The 14,720-nt window shown below is 36.5% G+C and overlaps 1 protein-coding gene across 2 annotated transcripts; it reads left to right on the top strand.

Annotated features, from left to right (window-relative positions):
- Positions 1-5,820: 5,820 nt before the first annotated feature.
- LOC110095899 (splicing factor ESS-2 homolog) lies at positions 5,821-12,769 on the top strand. Of its 2 annotated transcripts, none has more exons than XM_020821609.2 (2): positions 5,821-5,888; positions 6,038-7,857. In XM_020821609.2, the coding sequence occupies exons 1-2, from the start codon at positions 5,854-5,856 to the stop codon at positions 7,557-7,559; spliced, it is 1,557 nt and encodes a 518-aa protein (XP_020677268.1). In that variant the 5' UTR covers positions 5,821-5,853; the 3' UTR covers positions 7,560-7,857. The 2 variants fall into 2 exon arrangements, with proteins under 2 accessions (XP_020677268.1, XP_028552057.1); XM_028696224.1 differs by lacking the exon at positions 5,821-5,888 and adding an exon at positions 12,668-12,769 and having other exon boundaries at positions 5,954-7,569.
- Positions 12,770-14,720: the final 1,951 nt, after the last annotated feature.

Below are 14,720 nucleotides of genomic sequence, written 5' to 3' on the forward strand. Positions count from 1 at the left end.
TGTAATAGAAAAAGCAATGAAAATAATAGAAAGCATGCATGTACAATATGTTCTTAATTTTCTATTGCACAATGTGCAAGTAAGTGATAATGAAGCTGCAGCACAGATGATTTGCAACATGGAAGTGTATGCGAGTGTTAGAATAACAAGATTTAGGCTTCGTTTGGGACTGCTTTCTTCGCGCTTCTTAAAGCGACTTCCTAGTACAATAATTAAAAATTTTGTACTAGAAAGTCACTTTAAGAAGCAGTAAGAAAGCCGTCCCAAACAAAACCTTACTGTTAGTTTAACAAGCTTAATAACTTAATTTGTGGAGTCTTGTTATGTTTGACAGAGACCTATACAGTGCCATAGTATTGAAATAAATTTTTTCTACATGTATATGTGTATATGTATCTTGAAATTTATTAACATGATTAAAATATTTATTTAATTATAATAAATTTATATTATATTTAAACTTGTGAGTTTATTATTCATTGTATTTTTTTAGGGTAAGCAAAAACTCAAACATATAATAAATTAGGTGTGTCAAAATAGGGTTACGGATCAGGTTTTTGTCGAACTGGACATTGATCCGCTACTGTTTACATTTTTCTAATCAGGTTAACTAGTCTGAAATGAACTTTGATCATGGAGATTTCACATTAGGTGAGTCGGGAATGCTTTTAGATATTTATGTAAAAATCTTAAATTTAGTCCGGCGCCACCCCTTACAGTGCCGCACTGCTTCATTCAAATGTTCCAGATGCTCCAAATAGAGAGCTCAGCGTCGTAACGCTCTCAAGTGCCTTCTCACATACAAAGAGATTAGTGTCGCATTGCTCATTTGAACATAGAATAACTTAAACAATTCACAAACATTTTATGAACATGAAAATAAACATGAAATTCGGGCCAAATTTAGATCGGGTTGTTTCAGGTGGACTTATTTTTATAGCATTAGTTATTACACCTTATATTATAATTCTTAGTTGCCTACTATTTGTAAGCTATGTGGTTTGTTTGGACATCCTGCATAATGATAAGCTCTTAGGAAAAAATATTTTCTACAAATTTTAACTAAATTGAAAATCAATTTTAAAATAAATTTAGGAAATTAATTGTTCTAATTAAAATCATATGGTCTTAATACCATTATCTTAATTAAAATTATTCTTGTATATCTCTTGGAAGAGATATAGAATGAGCTTATCAGTAATTAAGCCTAACTAGTGTACACTCATGCATACCATTGCCTATCCTAATGAATATAGTTAAAAATGTTCACATTAGAGATAAATAATTTTGCATTCATGTATATTCCCTAAGATAATGATTTAAATTAAATATGCTTAGTTTTATCGCTAATATGATAGGTAGTGGCGATCCTAATCACTACAAGAAAAACACCATTTTCGGTGGTCATTTTCGTCGGAAAATGGTCAAAATCCGTCAGAAAATTGCATTTCCAACAGATTTCTGGTGGAAATATTTTCGCCAGTTCCACTCGAGTTGAAAAAGGCCTTCCAGCGCAAAATAATTCGCCAGAAACATTTTCGGCGTTTTTCCGGCGGATTTTTTATGTGCCGGAATGTCAAGAAAAATAAAAAAATTTCAAATTAATTTAGATAGGATTATTAGTCCAAGTAAAGCCATCCCAAACGAAGCCTAAGGTTTCGTTTGGGACGACTTTCTAATTACTTTTAAAAACAGTTTTCTAGTATACAAGTTTTAAATTTTGTACTAAAAAACTACTTTAAGAAGCAACAAAAAAATCATCCCAAACGAAGCCTAAGTCTCACCAAAAAGGATAGACCATTGATGGATTTCTTCATGGTAACATGAACTTATTAAGGTCATTGATTTCTTAGATTCTTGATAAACTTCCACTTCATCAAACCAGAAGATCAGCATAATTTCCTCTTATAAATGATGCTCAATGTAGTCTTAATCTATCATTCACAGAAAGATTTTCTTCTTCAAATTTCTTACTTTGTTTTACAATTCAATAATTCTTATGTATTTTGAAGAAAATATCATGATACTTTCATTAAAAGCATTTGTAGTTAACATGAATCCAAACAAATTCAAGCTCTATCTGATCTTCTAATCTCATAGAAGAAAAATAAAACTATTTGTAAGAAACAAACCCATGCGGCAAGAATCACATCCAATAATAGTAATTCTTATCATTCAAGACTTTTTTTTTTGGACATTTAGGCCGTTAAGGAAAACTCTCACGCATCACATACGCAAGCTTCGAACTCAAAATCTCTTGATTAGTAGTTATAGCTTCCAAATAGGGGTGTCAAAACGGGTACGTGTGTCGGGTTTGGGTTAAACCTGGATTGACCCGGGTTCAAATGGTTTGACACTAATCCGACCCGATTTTGTAAACGAGTCGACACTTCAGACCAGGACCTGACCCGATCCGCTAACCTAGATTTGCCTGGGTCAAGTGATAATGCATAGGAGCGACTGGAAAGTGTCGAGTGAGCGAGCTAGGCCGCTTGGGTGCAGGAGCGGGGGAGCGGCTTTGTGCAAGCATGGTCCAAAGTACAGGGTGTGGTCCATGTGGACTTGAGTGCGAAATGACGCCACGGCGGGAGGGCGAGCTTGGCTAACCTACCTTACGCGGTTGCGAGCATAAGAGAGGTGGACTAGTAGAGAGCTGTTGTGAGCGCGAAGAGCATCCAGTAGAAGGTTGAACCTTGGTCACTTTTGGGTTTCTGAGTCAACCCGAATTTGAAACAGGTCAGCTTGTTGAACCCAAACCCGACCCATATGACAAACGGGTTTTGACCCAAACCTGAAATTTTCCTAGTGGGTCCGGATCGGATTTCAAGTCATGTCAAATATTGACGTCTCTACTTCCAAATAACAAATCAAGATGAGGAGCATGTCATTGAAGACATTGAATCAAAATACCAGTTTCATAAACAATTATAGAAAATTTTAAAATTACATATGAAGATACTCAGACGACACATCATAAATCAAGTCAATCATACCATTGATCAAGAAAATTTGGTTATCAAAGTCGGCTTCCAAAAAGATAGACATAAAATAATTACATAAAATCTACTCAAATTTTATGAAAAATGACTTCTTATTATTCCAAAAAAGTTTACTAAAATGAAGTATGACGAATAAAATAAACCACATCAAATAAAAGATACATATCCCATAAAGAAAATTTCTCTTTTTTGCAAGATAATAATAATAATAAAATATAGCTTGTAGGAAGATGGCTTGATGAAGTAAGAAAACGGTCACAAATGAAGCCTAAGACTTCATTTGAGATGACTTTCTTATTGCTTCTTAAAGCAATTTTTTAGTATAAAATTTTAATTTTTTAATCAAAAAACAGCTTTAAGAAGCAGTAAGAAAACTGTCCCGAATGAAGCATAAGTTGAATTTTCCATTCTTATCCAAAAACTAGAATTTAGCAACACCCTTTGTATTTTATTTCTTTTAGACATAAAACTGACTTAAACAGAAAGTACCACTTCCTTCATATATTCAAAATTTATGAAAAACTTTTTTAATCAAGCTATTCGTTGGGATCGACATAACTAGCCCCACATCTATAGATTTAGATTTTATTTGGAAAATGTTTTTGTTACTTTTTAAAATGATTTTTTAGTTCAAAAATTTCTTAGATTAGAAATTTTTGTACTAAAAATTTATTTTAGAAAATATCAAGAACACTGTTCCAAACGAAGCCTTAATTACTAATTTGGATGCTTCATAATTCTACTTATTGTTTTGAGCTTCCAACATATTCTCTCCCTTTTAGATGATCTAAGGAAGTCAAAAGCCCACACATTAATAGGAGAATTGCTTGGTCCAAATTTGCAACTACTTTCACTAAGAAGGTTCTTTGTCAGCTTCATCTTGGAGGACCAAATCAAATAGGAATCACAATTTGTCTACTTTTCTAAGGGAGTTGTTCATAGATCGCTTATTAAAGCCTCTTTAATATTCTTATTGTTAACAACCCCAATTTTTTCAACTCGTTATTGATTTTGTATAAAAACAATTTAATTAGAAGACGATTTTCCAACAACTTTATATTTATGTGGTGCTTTCATTTATTAGTTGGTGTATTTCTTAGGCTTCGTTTGGTATTGTTTTCTTACTGCTTTATTTTTTAGACCGCAATTATAATTTCTATTTGCCACTGTTTTTCACTACTTTTAAAAAAAATTGTACTAAAAGCTGTTTTTTATGATAGCTTTAAGAATTTACTTTCTCTACGAAAACTTTATAAAATCGTAAGAAAGTTGTCTTGGGTAGGGGTGTCAATTCGGGTCAATAGGTCGGGTTCGGGTTGAACGCAATCTGACTCAGCCGTAAACGGGTTGACAATAACCCGACCTGGTTTTGCAAACGGGTCAGGTTTGTAAACCCGGACCCCGACTCGTTCAGGTTACCGGGTTGACCCGACCCGACCCGCGAGCTAGAAATCACATGCACATCTTTGGGCGGGGCCAGGACGGTGGCACCGGCAGTGCATGTGGGGTGGACTGTGGACGAGACGTGGACCGGACGGCGGCAGTGGCAATGCTTGCGCTAGCGGGAGTCGCGGGACGCCGGGACAGCTGCAGAAAAGCGGTGAGCAACCCTTCCCGCACGGTTCAGGTCTGTTTGGCTGTTGGTAGACGCGATGACGTACTGGCGGCTAGCGCAACCAGTCACTGACTCCACTGACTCGGTCTTAGCAGATGTGGTGAGCCAGTGACCATTCCCGCCTTCCGGTAGACTCGAATCAGAATCAGACACCGTGATGCGACCAGACACAGAGACAAGACGCAGTGACGTGACGATGCGTTGGGTCTTGACGCGACGAGACAGGTTTCACTTCATGCGGGATGTTGCAAACGGGTCAAGGCGGGTTAATTTCGGGTTTCCGGGTCAACCCGAACTCGACCCGATTTTACAAACGGGTTAAAATTACTAACCTGAATTTGATTCGTTTGACAAACTGGTTGACCCGAACCCGAATTTTTTTAGGCCGGGTTTCGGTTCGTGTCAAAAATCGACACCCCTACGCTCATACACGCATTTATTGCGCGTGGTGGGATGGGACCCCGGTGCGACACCTACGACAAGGCGGGTAATCACCTTACGCTCCATTTCGTCGTTCGTGACACACCGAAAAACCGTCTATACACGCCTTTATTGCGCGTGGTGGGATGGGAGTCCGGTGCGGCGCCTATGGCGAGACGGGGTTACTTATAAGTACCCTTGAGCGGGGGGGGAAGCAAATTGTCTTTTTAAACAGGTGCACTCGAAGACCCCATACACGCCTTTATTGCGCGTGGTGGGAAGGAAGAACACGGCCGCGGTGTCTAAGGGCACCTAGTGAGAAGTAGTAAAAAATCCTTCCCAAACGAAACCTTAATCTTCATGTCAAAGGCACAAAAAACTCATTGAAGACTAATGAAAGATCTCTTAAGTGTAATAAATGGGTATTAATCATGTGCCAACTCAAGAGATATGAAGAACTTGAATCCAAGATCTATTGATTGATGTCAAAACTCTCAACTATAGAGAAATTATTCTGTGTGGATGCTAGACGCAGCTCTACATTCGGAGGTTAATCAGGTGTAGCCATGTTAATGGTACCGGGCAGTATCGAGCCGCGATACCGAATGAAAAAATAATATGATACATTTTGATTGATCTCCAAAAGACGTTCCGCGCCCACACAAAATATTTTTTTTCCAACTAATAGGCCATGTTGACCAAGACAAATTTAAAATAAGATAATTTTTTACAAGTTGCCATTTTTGCGGTTCCTCTTCTCGCAACTTCCCACATCGAAGCCCTAGCCTCGATTCCTCACGATCTACCTCGCTACCGACGATGCTTCTCTCTCCCGGCCACTCCCCTCGCCACATCTCTGTCGCGCCGTCCTCCCCCTCTGCCACCCCCTCCTCCACCGCCGAGAAAACCCTAATCCAATCCTTCGAAGCCCTAGCCTCGATTCCTCACGATCTACCTCGCTACCGACGATGCTTCTCTCTCCCGGCCACTCCCCTCGCCACATCTCTGTCGCGCCGTCCTCCCCCTCTGCCACCCCCTCCTCCACCGCCGAGAAAACCCTAATCCGATCAACCCCAAACTCATCTGCCGCGTATAACTCGAAGAAACGCCGCGTCAGCGTCCTCGATGAGGACACCTACGTCGCATCCATAGAGAAAATTATCGAGCGTGACTTCTTCCCTGACATCCCCAAGCTCCACGATCGCCTGGACTGGCTCGAGGCCGCCCGCTCAGGCGATCCCATAATCATTCGCGATGCCCAGCTTAAGATCCTCGAGCGCCGTGCCGCTGCCGTTTCTGGCAAGACTCCATCCACTGTCGCCGCCGCCACCACCGATGGCCGCACACGCAGCCCCTTTTCCTCTGCGACGCCCTTCGGCTCTGATAAAACTCCGTTATTTGTTCCTGCTGCTGTTGATCAATCTGCTAATGAAGAAGATCCATCTTCTATTGTGGATACCTCTCTCTCCCTTGATGAATTCTGCCACCGGTACACGAGCGAGGACAACGCGAGCTTCTCGAAGATCATGGAGAAGGTGAACAGGAAGAGGAGGGAGCAGTATGCTCATCTGTTGCAGGGGGAGATGGAGGAAACGGTGAAGACCATAGAGGATGAGAGGAGCGATCGGATTACTGATGGGTATGGAACTTCTGGGCAGCCGTTGGCTACTCTTGATGGGTGGAAGTACACGGCGAAGAATCTCTTGATGTATAATCCTGTTGATCGTGGGGAGGTGGCCCTTACTAAGGAGGAGAGGGCAGAAAGGATGAAAGGGTTGACAAAGGAGATTGACAAGTCGAACACAAGATTTCATGGAAAGTCCATTGCAGATTCGAAGCCCACTAAGGAGGAAGAAGAAGCCACTTTTCTCTACACTCCAGTTCCAGGAATCACACCAGCTGGTGCTTCTTGGCCTTTTGGTGATCGACAGGCAGAGAAGTTGAAAAAGTATGACTTGGAAGATCTAAGAAAAACCCCAAATGCATTCTTTGCAGAATCGGCAAAGAAATCAGAGAATGGGTATAGCTTTGTGAAGACTCCTTCCCCAGCCCCTGGCGTGGATGAATCTCCATTTATGACATGGGGAGCTATAGAGGGAACACCATTGAGATTGGATTTGGAAGATGCACCAGTTGGTAATGGTGGAAGTAGTGATGGACCACATTTCAGCATTCAATTGCCACCATCTAGGGATGTGAAGGCGCATTCTCTTTCAAGGGAAGCTACTCGGAGGTTACGGGAGAGGTCTAAAATGTATCAGAAACCACCCTTGCCTTCACCAGCTAGGGGTGGTAGTGCTAGCCCCAGTGTTCGAAATCTTTCACCTGCTGCACAAAAGTTTGTTAGAAATGCAATTGCTAAATCGTCTTGCTCTGTTGTTGATGAGACTCTTCGTGCTAGCTATCGTGGGACTAGCCCAATGGCATCTACTCCAAAGGAACGGGGTTTATCTAGATTCTCAAGAGATGGTAGCTTGGCCTCAAGATCACCTTCAGTGAGACAGAATTCTGCTTCTCCCTGGTGAATTATGCATGGTTAGCCCTAATTGCTTATTTTGGAGCTCCATATTATAATGTCAAAGAAATACTGACATGGAAACTTATAGTCAGATTTGCTTCTTAAATCTGTTTTGTTCCATTCGTTTCACATCATTATGTTACTTTGAATAGGGAAACTATCTAAATGGGTATATTGTCTATGATACTTGGAATTTAAAGGGTTTACATAATGTCTTCAAACCTCTAACATTGGCTTGTAACTTTCTCTGTTATTGAATGTTATTTTTTTTCCAAAATAATTTATAGCAGGTTGATTTGTTGTTCTCTTTGGCTCTGTTACGTATACAATCCATTCTCTTTCCCTAGTAAGCCTTATATCTATTTTTTATTTTTGAAGTTGATTGTTGTACTGAAGTATGCATTTCTCCTATGACACTATTTTAGTGCTGCTAAATGAAATTAGTGAAACAGTATATGAAAAGGGGAAGTTTTGAAAATCCTCATAAACTTGTTTTTCTCTAATGGCATAGCCAGTGGGAAGCACAAAAATGATGATAAAGATTAAACTCTAGGGAGTCTTAGTATCATATTTCTTTTTAATAATTACTTAGATTATTTTTATATGAAACTTTTGTTTTTCAACCATTAGCTACCATGATATGGGTTTAAGACCCTCTTTATCCAGACAAGCAATATATCTCATTTGGATGAATTGTTTATGAGCTAAAATATTAATAGTCATACCAAAACCTTGAGATTTTGCTTGATATTGATTGAAAGTGAAGGAAATGAAATGTAATTCCAATAGTTTTTTGGTTGATTATAAATTTGCAGTCGTTCATTTGAGTTTTCCAACATTTTGTTTTATTTTTGTCACTCATTACCTATGCTGCACCGATACAATTACGATGACACGGATATGACATGTTACGGATACGTGATACGTCAATTATGAAAGCACAGGATACGGGTACGACGTTGACACGACAGGATAATTTATAAATGATGAATTCAAATTAAGAAAGCAATCAAAGCATAATATTTAAGCAAAATACTTGAGCCACATCAAACATAAAAAATGGCTAAGTTGCACCTAATCAATTAACAAATTATGTAACCATATTAGACCCTAAAAGTAGCAGAAAACCTTTTGCGTTTATCTTGCTTGTTGAACCGAACCCTCAAGATAGCAGAATCGTGAACCGTAAGTCCATAACCCTCCTCTTATTCGACAACTCAAAGGAAGATAACCCCTTAAAACACACAAAAATAAAAAGAGATTGATGTTCGTCTGCCCGAGAAAAGGCACGAAAGCGAACCTTCAATCCTTGTTTGCCTCGCTTGCCTTAGAAAATAAACTCCTTCGACGAAGATGCAAGCTTTTTCGGCCTCGTTGCTCGCGTCTGTAGGCTCTTCCGTCTCGCATGCTCGTGTGTTTCTCACGAAGACGAAGCAGATGATGCAGACAACGAAGAGTCGAAGACAAAGCAAACGACGGAAGATGCATGCTCCTTCGGCCTTGCTTGCGTATAACCCTCCTTTGGCGTCAACTGCTCACATAAACGAAAATATAGTCCTAGCTCCATGCTCGCGCAAACAAAATACTGGAATATGATGTGGGTTGTACGTTTTATTTAACTTATTTTTTTCATTATTTAATAGGATACGCGTATTCGAGATATTTATTTTTAATTTAAATATGATTTTAAATTTTAAATAATATTTAATTTATTATTGAAATATTATTTTAATGGGATATATTTTTGCCGTATCGGACACGTATTCGAGCTGTATCAGGTGCGTATCCATGTTCGACATGTGTCTGATACAAGATGCCTTCGTAAATGGGAGTATAGTTGCATCATTGCTCATTACTGACATACAAAAATAATCTAATCTGAAGTGGAGGAATTCATCGGGCCTGTTATATGATAGAAAAGTAACTTAAGGGAAAATTCTATAAAATGGTGGTGAGACCTACAATGTGTTATGGCGCGGAATGTTGGCCATTAAAAGAGAAGCATAAAATATTAAGTTAAGTGTTGTAGAGATGAGGATGCTCGCCATGTTGGCGCGGAATGTTGGCCATAAAATATTAAGTTAGGTGGATGAGTGGCTTTACTCTTAGAGATAAAATGCAAAACAGGTATATATGTGAAACAATTGGAGTATCTCCATATAAGATTAGAGAGAATCTTTATAGATGATTTGGTCACATAAAACTTTAGCCTTCCGATGACCCGATTAGGAAAGTATATATATTATATCTAGCATATTTTAAGAGGGATAGAGGTAGACCTAAAAAGACTTGGTTATAGGTATTATAAATGACCTTTTTTATTAGATTTGAATGAGAATTTAACTTTTAACAGGACAAAATGAAGAAAAATGATTCAATTAGCCGACCTTACATAGTGGGATAAAAGCTTAAGGTTGTTGTTGTATTTTTTTCCTCACAATATCTATTTTTACAATGAAAAGTGCATGGTTTCTAATTTTCAAAAATAGGAGAAACAAAGTAAAGCAAAAGCACCCAATACGATGAGATCCTCGCCATGTATGATGATAATTAAAAGGTAAAGTTCTCAATTCCCAATCTTTCAATCCATTCTGAATTATTTGGAATATTTTTTTTCAAAACAACAGTAGTTTTAAATAAAATAATTCTAACCATCTAAAGTTAATTGGAGAAAAAGAATAAGTAGAATCAAACTTCGTCATTCAAAGTGGATTGGATGACTAGGATTTAAGAACCTTGCCCTTCAATTATCATGGTAACTAGAGAGAATCTCAATTCACTCTAACAATTTACATATAGTTACATGATCGGCTTGTAAGAAGCATATCTTTATGAATTATGACTTTTTGATTTGTGCATTATGGGATATACCTCTAGGGTCTCATTATTCTTCTTAGGATATAGCTGTAGGGTTCAGGATAGTCTTTCCCTATAAGAAAAATTGTCTTCTTAGCAGGCATGAGCTTATTTAATTTGTTTATAGCATGGTTTATTAAACTTGTCCACTAGCTACTTGTAATTTCATTTACATAATAGAGAATTGCCTACTGTCACATATTTGCATTTTAGATTCTAGTTCAACCTTTTTTTTTAAATGAAAAATCTGGGTGTAAGCACCCTTCTCATCAAAAAGAAGAAAAAAAGAGTTGCATAAAGATCAATAAATGGAACAACATATTTGCTACGAAGTTAAATAATATGAGATCTTGAAAAATACCAATTGAAAGAAGATAATGAGGATTCATAAACTCTTACATGATCATGATGAAAGAATCTCTCTTTCTTTGCTAAGAAAGCGAAAATAAATAGATATTGATAATGCACCAAAAACAGAAATCGCATCTCACACTAAATAGAAAAAGTTTTGGCTAAAGTCCAACTGAATAACAATCCATGAAATCATAAATTCCTTAAAAAAGGCCTTCTATTGGTACAAATTATTGAAGATGTTTTCATAGAAGATCAAATAAAGCCCAAAAAACCTATAGATTAGACAATCCCGAAATGATTTTCATATCCAATAAGGTCCACAATTGTAATGAATGTAGGAAACCCAAAGAAACTCAATACAATAATTTGAAGAAGTCCTCCATCAAGTTCATAGATAAAATTGACTCACCAAAATATCTTTAAAAAATTCATCTTGGATATAAACATTTCTTTATAGTGCCCTGACAAAGAGAAGTCATGATTCCATAAGCTCCAAATACAACTTCAGCTAGGGAAAAAAGATAGAGAGAAAGAACTCCATACCCAACTTGCAATCTCAAAAAGGAGATGAGAACAAAATCAAAATCTAAGTTTCATAAATATCATAAATGTAAGCGGTATCCAAAATGTTTCCAAGGTTGCATGAATAAATTAATTCTGACGAGGAACAGAAGTATTTGGACATGAAATTTTAGAGACAACAAGCCTAGATTTAGCCCTAAAAATTTTCCTGACATAGGAATACTATTTTTCTTCCTCATGTTTAAAGAAAATTGTCTCATTAATTCCATAGTCTATGTATGAATTGTCATGTTCTCATTCAATTCTCATATTTTTTTTGCCCTTTTTAATTATTTTACTAATGCCTGAAAATCTTTCCAAAGACTTCTCTTCATTTAGAATGTTCAAAACTTCAATTTCACTGTTGATAATATTTACATATCCATCCAAATGGGAAGTGGAATTAAAATTTTCAATTTCTTGAAAATGCCTCACTAATCTATGCTTATTGGTGTAAGGTAATGCTTTATAAAATTACTCCCTAAACGAATGACCTGATAAATCTCCTTACGATCTTCTAAAGAAATATCTGAATTCAATATTGAGTTTTGGGCCAAAAGAATTTGTCGTGGATTTTAATTTGAAATAGGAGTGGTTTGGGAAGAAGCAGCGTCCATTGATTTTCCTCTAATTACTTCATTATGTCTTGATGGAAGATTCATCAATGGAAACTGAGAGGCTTCGAAGAACTTGAACATCAAAAGTAAATATAGGGAACTGAGCTAGCTCAATTACTAGTTTTTCAGTTTTTCTTTTCTTATATCCTCCTTTTCTTTTTAGGGTAATTATTGATCCGGAAAAGGAAAAAAAAGTTTACAATTTGATCCAATGTGGAGTTGTAACAGCTTATCCAAAGTTGTTGACCAATCTTCTGCTCAGCTCTATAGTGTTACCCTTACTATAATTAAACATTTCCTTGGGATTATTTTGTTATTGCTATCAAAGCTCATGATTGTTTCAACATCTTTAGTAGGCTACAGCTGTGGCTCTCAGATTGAAAATAAGTCTTTTTCTGGTCGTCTCCAATTAATCCGTTTATAATATCGAGTTAATTTCTCTATTGGCTAACATTTTTCATTCTCGAAGGTGTTTTGAAAAAATTACTAGTCATTTGTCTAATTTTTAAATTCACAATAATAAGGAACACAAAGTTTGTGACACCTCTTGATCTACTGCTACTACTTTTAGAGAAAACTTCACAACTTTAACAAATTATGTAAGTTCATGTTGATTTGGTGAATAATTAATTTCAATTCTGATTTATTTGGTTAGTGTTCTAACTCCTTTGGCTATTTTTGGAAGAAACAACATAATAAGGTCTCAAATTTTGGGAGATCTTTGCAGGTTATGGCTTCTATGATGAGGAGATGGATCATTTTGATGTCACCAGTAATGGCAATCTCTCCTCCTGTGAGCCTTGGCTTAGCGGCTACTTCTTTATGAAACATTTTGGTCCTCCAGTTTTTTAGTGGTTTAATCCCAATCCTAGTGTTTTTATTGGCAACATCTTCACTGGTGGGTGGTTGGATCTTAAGTTTTTATGATGTTGTGGCTTATATCTTTTGCTCTGGTAATATTTTGAATTGCAACATCACTAATAATGACCATTTTTACTTCTGAAATAGGTAAGTGGTTTCTCTTATTGAAATGCTTACAACTTGCTTTATTCTGACCATCCTAGTGTAATATGGTGCTGATTATTTGTTTTGAAGGATACTCCCTGAAATATGCTTGCCTTGCTTGAAAAAATAGGGATATTCTTGCAGAAAGGAGAATTTATGTTTAGCAGATATTGCGTTTTTTTGTAAATTTAGGTTGCATTTGGGACAGCTTTCGTACTGTTTTTAAATCATTTTTTCAGTACTAAAATTTCTAGTTTTAAAAAATTTTTAACTAAAAAGCTGCTTTAGAAAATAGTAAGAAAACTGTTCCAAACGAAACCTTAATCAGGAATTACATTAACTTCTCTTTGATTGCCCTTACTCCTGTGCAGTTCCTTCTAGTAGTAGTTTATTCTGCAATGCTTCAAAAGATTGATTTTGGCTAACATATGGCTTGGCATAATTGAGGTTTAGCATATAATTAACAATTTCTCCTGCACTAGCAAAGTTCTAATTGTATTTGGAAAATTAAATTATGAATGAGTACAAGCATATATAATTTCTCATTCATAATGATCTCCATGGATTTGGAAATGCTGATATAACTCTTTTATAACATTTACCAACTCTATTTACTTTGAGACCAGTGACTAGAGCAAACATCACAACGCCAAAACTTTTCATTTAGGCTTCGTTTGGAGCAGCTTTGTAAAGCAGCTTTTTCTAGAACAAAATTTATTTGAATAAACAATTTATGTACTAAAAAGCTGCTTTAGGAAGTAAGAAAAAAGCTGTCTTAAATAAAACCTTAATATGTACTTCTTGTGAGAAGGGGTATTTGGTTCCCAGATCTTTTCTTTCATTGCCACCTCTTCTTGACTTTTATTAAAAGGCTTCATTTGTGGTTCTTTTTTCCACATTTATGATTCCTTGTTTCAGGTCTGATCTCATTCTAATAACTTATCCTGCAATATCTCCAAATGATTTTTCTGTTGGCTGTATACAAATCTCGGCTAACTACATATGGCCTGAGCATAATCGAATCAGTTCTGATGAATGGAGATTTACCTAAAATATCCTGAAGTTTAAAAAAAAAATTTTTTGCTATTATGCAAAAGAGGAGAATGCGAAAATTCAAGGAGTTACAAGGTTACGCTCAATATTAATGGATAAACAGTCAATTAAGATAAACTCATACATACATACATACATACATATATATATTTCGAACCTAAGACTTTTTAATTGCTAGTTAAAACTCCCAATCAACAGATTAAAATAAGCTGTGTATATGAAGAAACAACTACTTGAATAATCAACAAACGTGACTAAATACTAAAAACAGCTCACCATAGAACCACTGTAATTTAATGTAAAATGGCATCACCACTGTAATTTAATGTAAAATGGCAAGGTGATGCAGGACTAAGTGAAATAAGAATAACAATTAGAGATTTAGGCTAAGATAACATCAAAGACAATAAAATAAACTTCATAAGATATTAAGAACAATAATAAAATTTGAACTATTAGATCATGTGATAGCAAGAAACTAACAAGTAAAGGCTGAACATTAAAAATAGTTGAATCAATTTAGTCTAGCTAATATGAGTTGACACAAATCCAACATTTAATTAAAGGACTAGTCACAAGAGTTTTCGATCACTCAAATTTAAGTTAGGCTTGACAGATTAATCAACACAAATGAAATGATGCTACTATAGATGAAATGAGAAGATCAATATTTATTTAGTAGAAGAACAAGGTAAGAGTTTGATATTGATACTTAGCTTATG

Source organism: Dendrobium catenatum, unplaced genomic scaffold, assembly GCF_001605985.2.
Source record: "Dendrobium catenatum unplaced genomic scaffold, ASM160598v2 fragScaff_scaffold_718, whole genome shotgun sequence".
NCBI classification, from domain to species: Eukaryota; Viridiplantae; Streptophyta; class Magnoliopsida; order Asparagales; family Orchidaceae; genus Dendrobium; species Dendrobium catenatum.

Excerpts from the sequence above, each read along its gene's own strand:
- LOC110095899 (XM_020821609.2), top strand. The coding sequence starts at position 5,854 with ATGCTTCTCTCTCCCGGCCACTCCCCTCGCCACAT. Across the intron at positions 5,889-6,037 it reads GGCCACTCCCCTCGCCACAT|CTCTGTCGCGCCGTCCTCCC; the intron begins CTCTGTCGCGCC and ends CCCTCGCCACAT.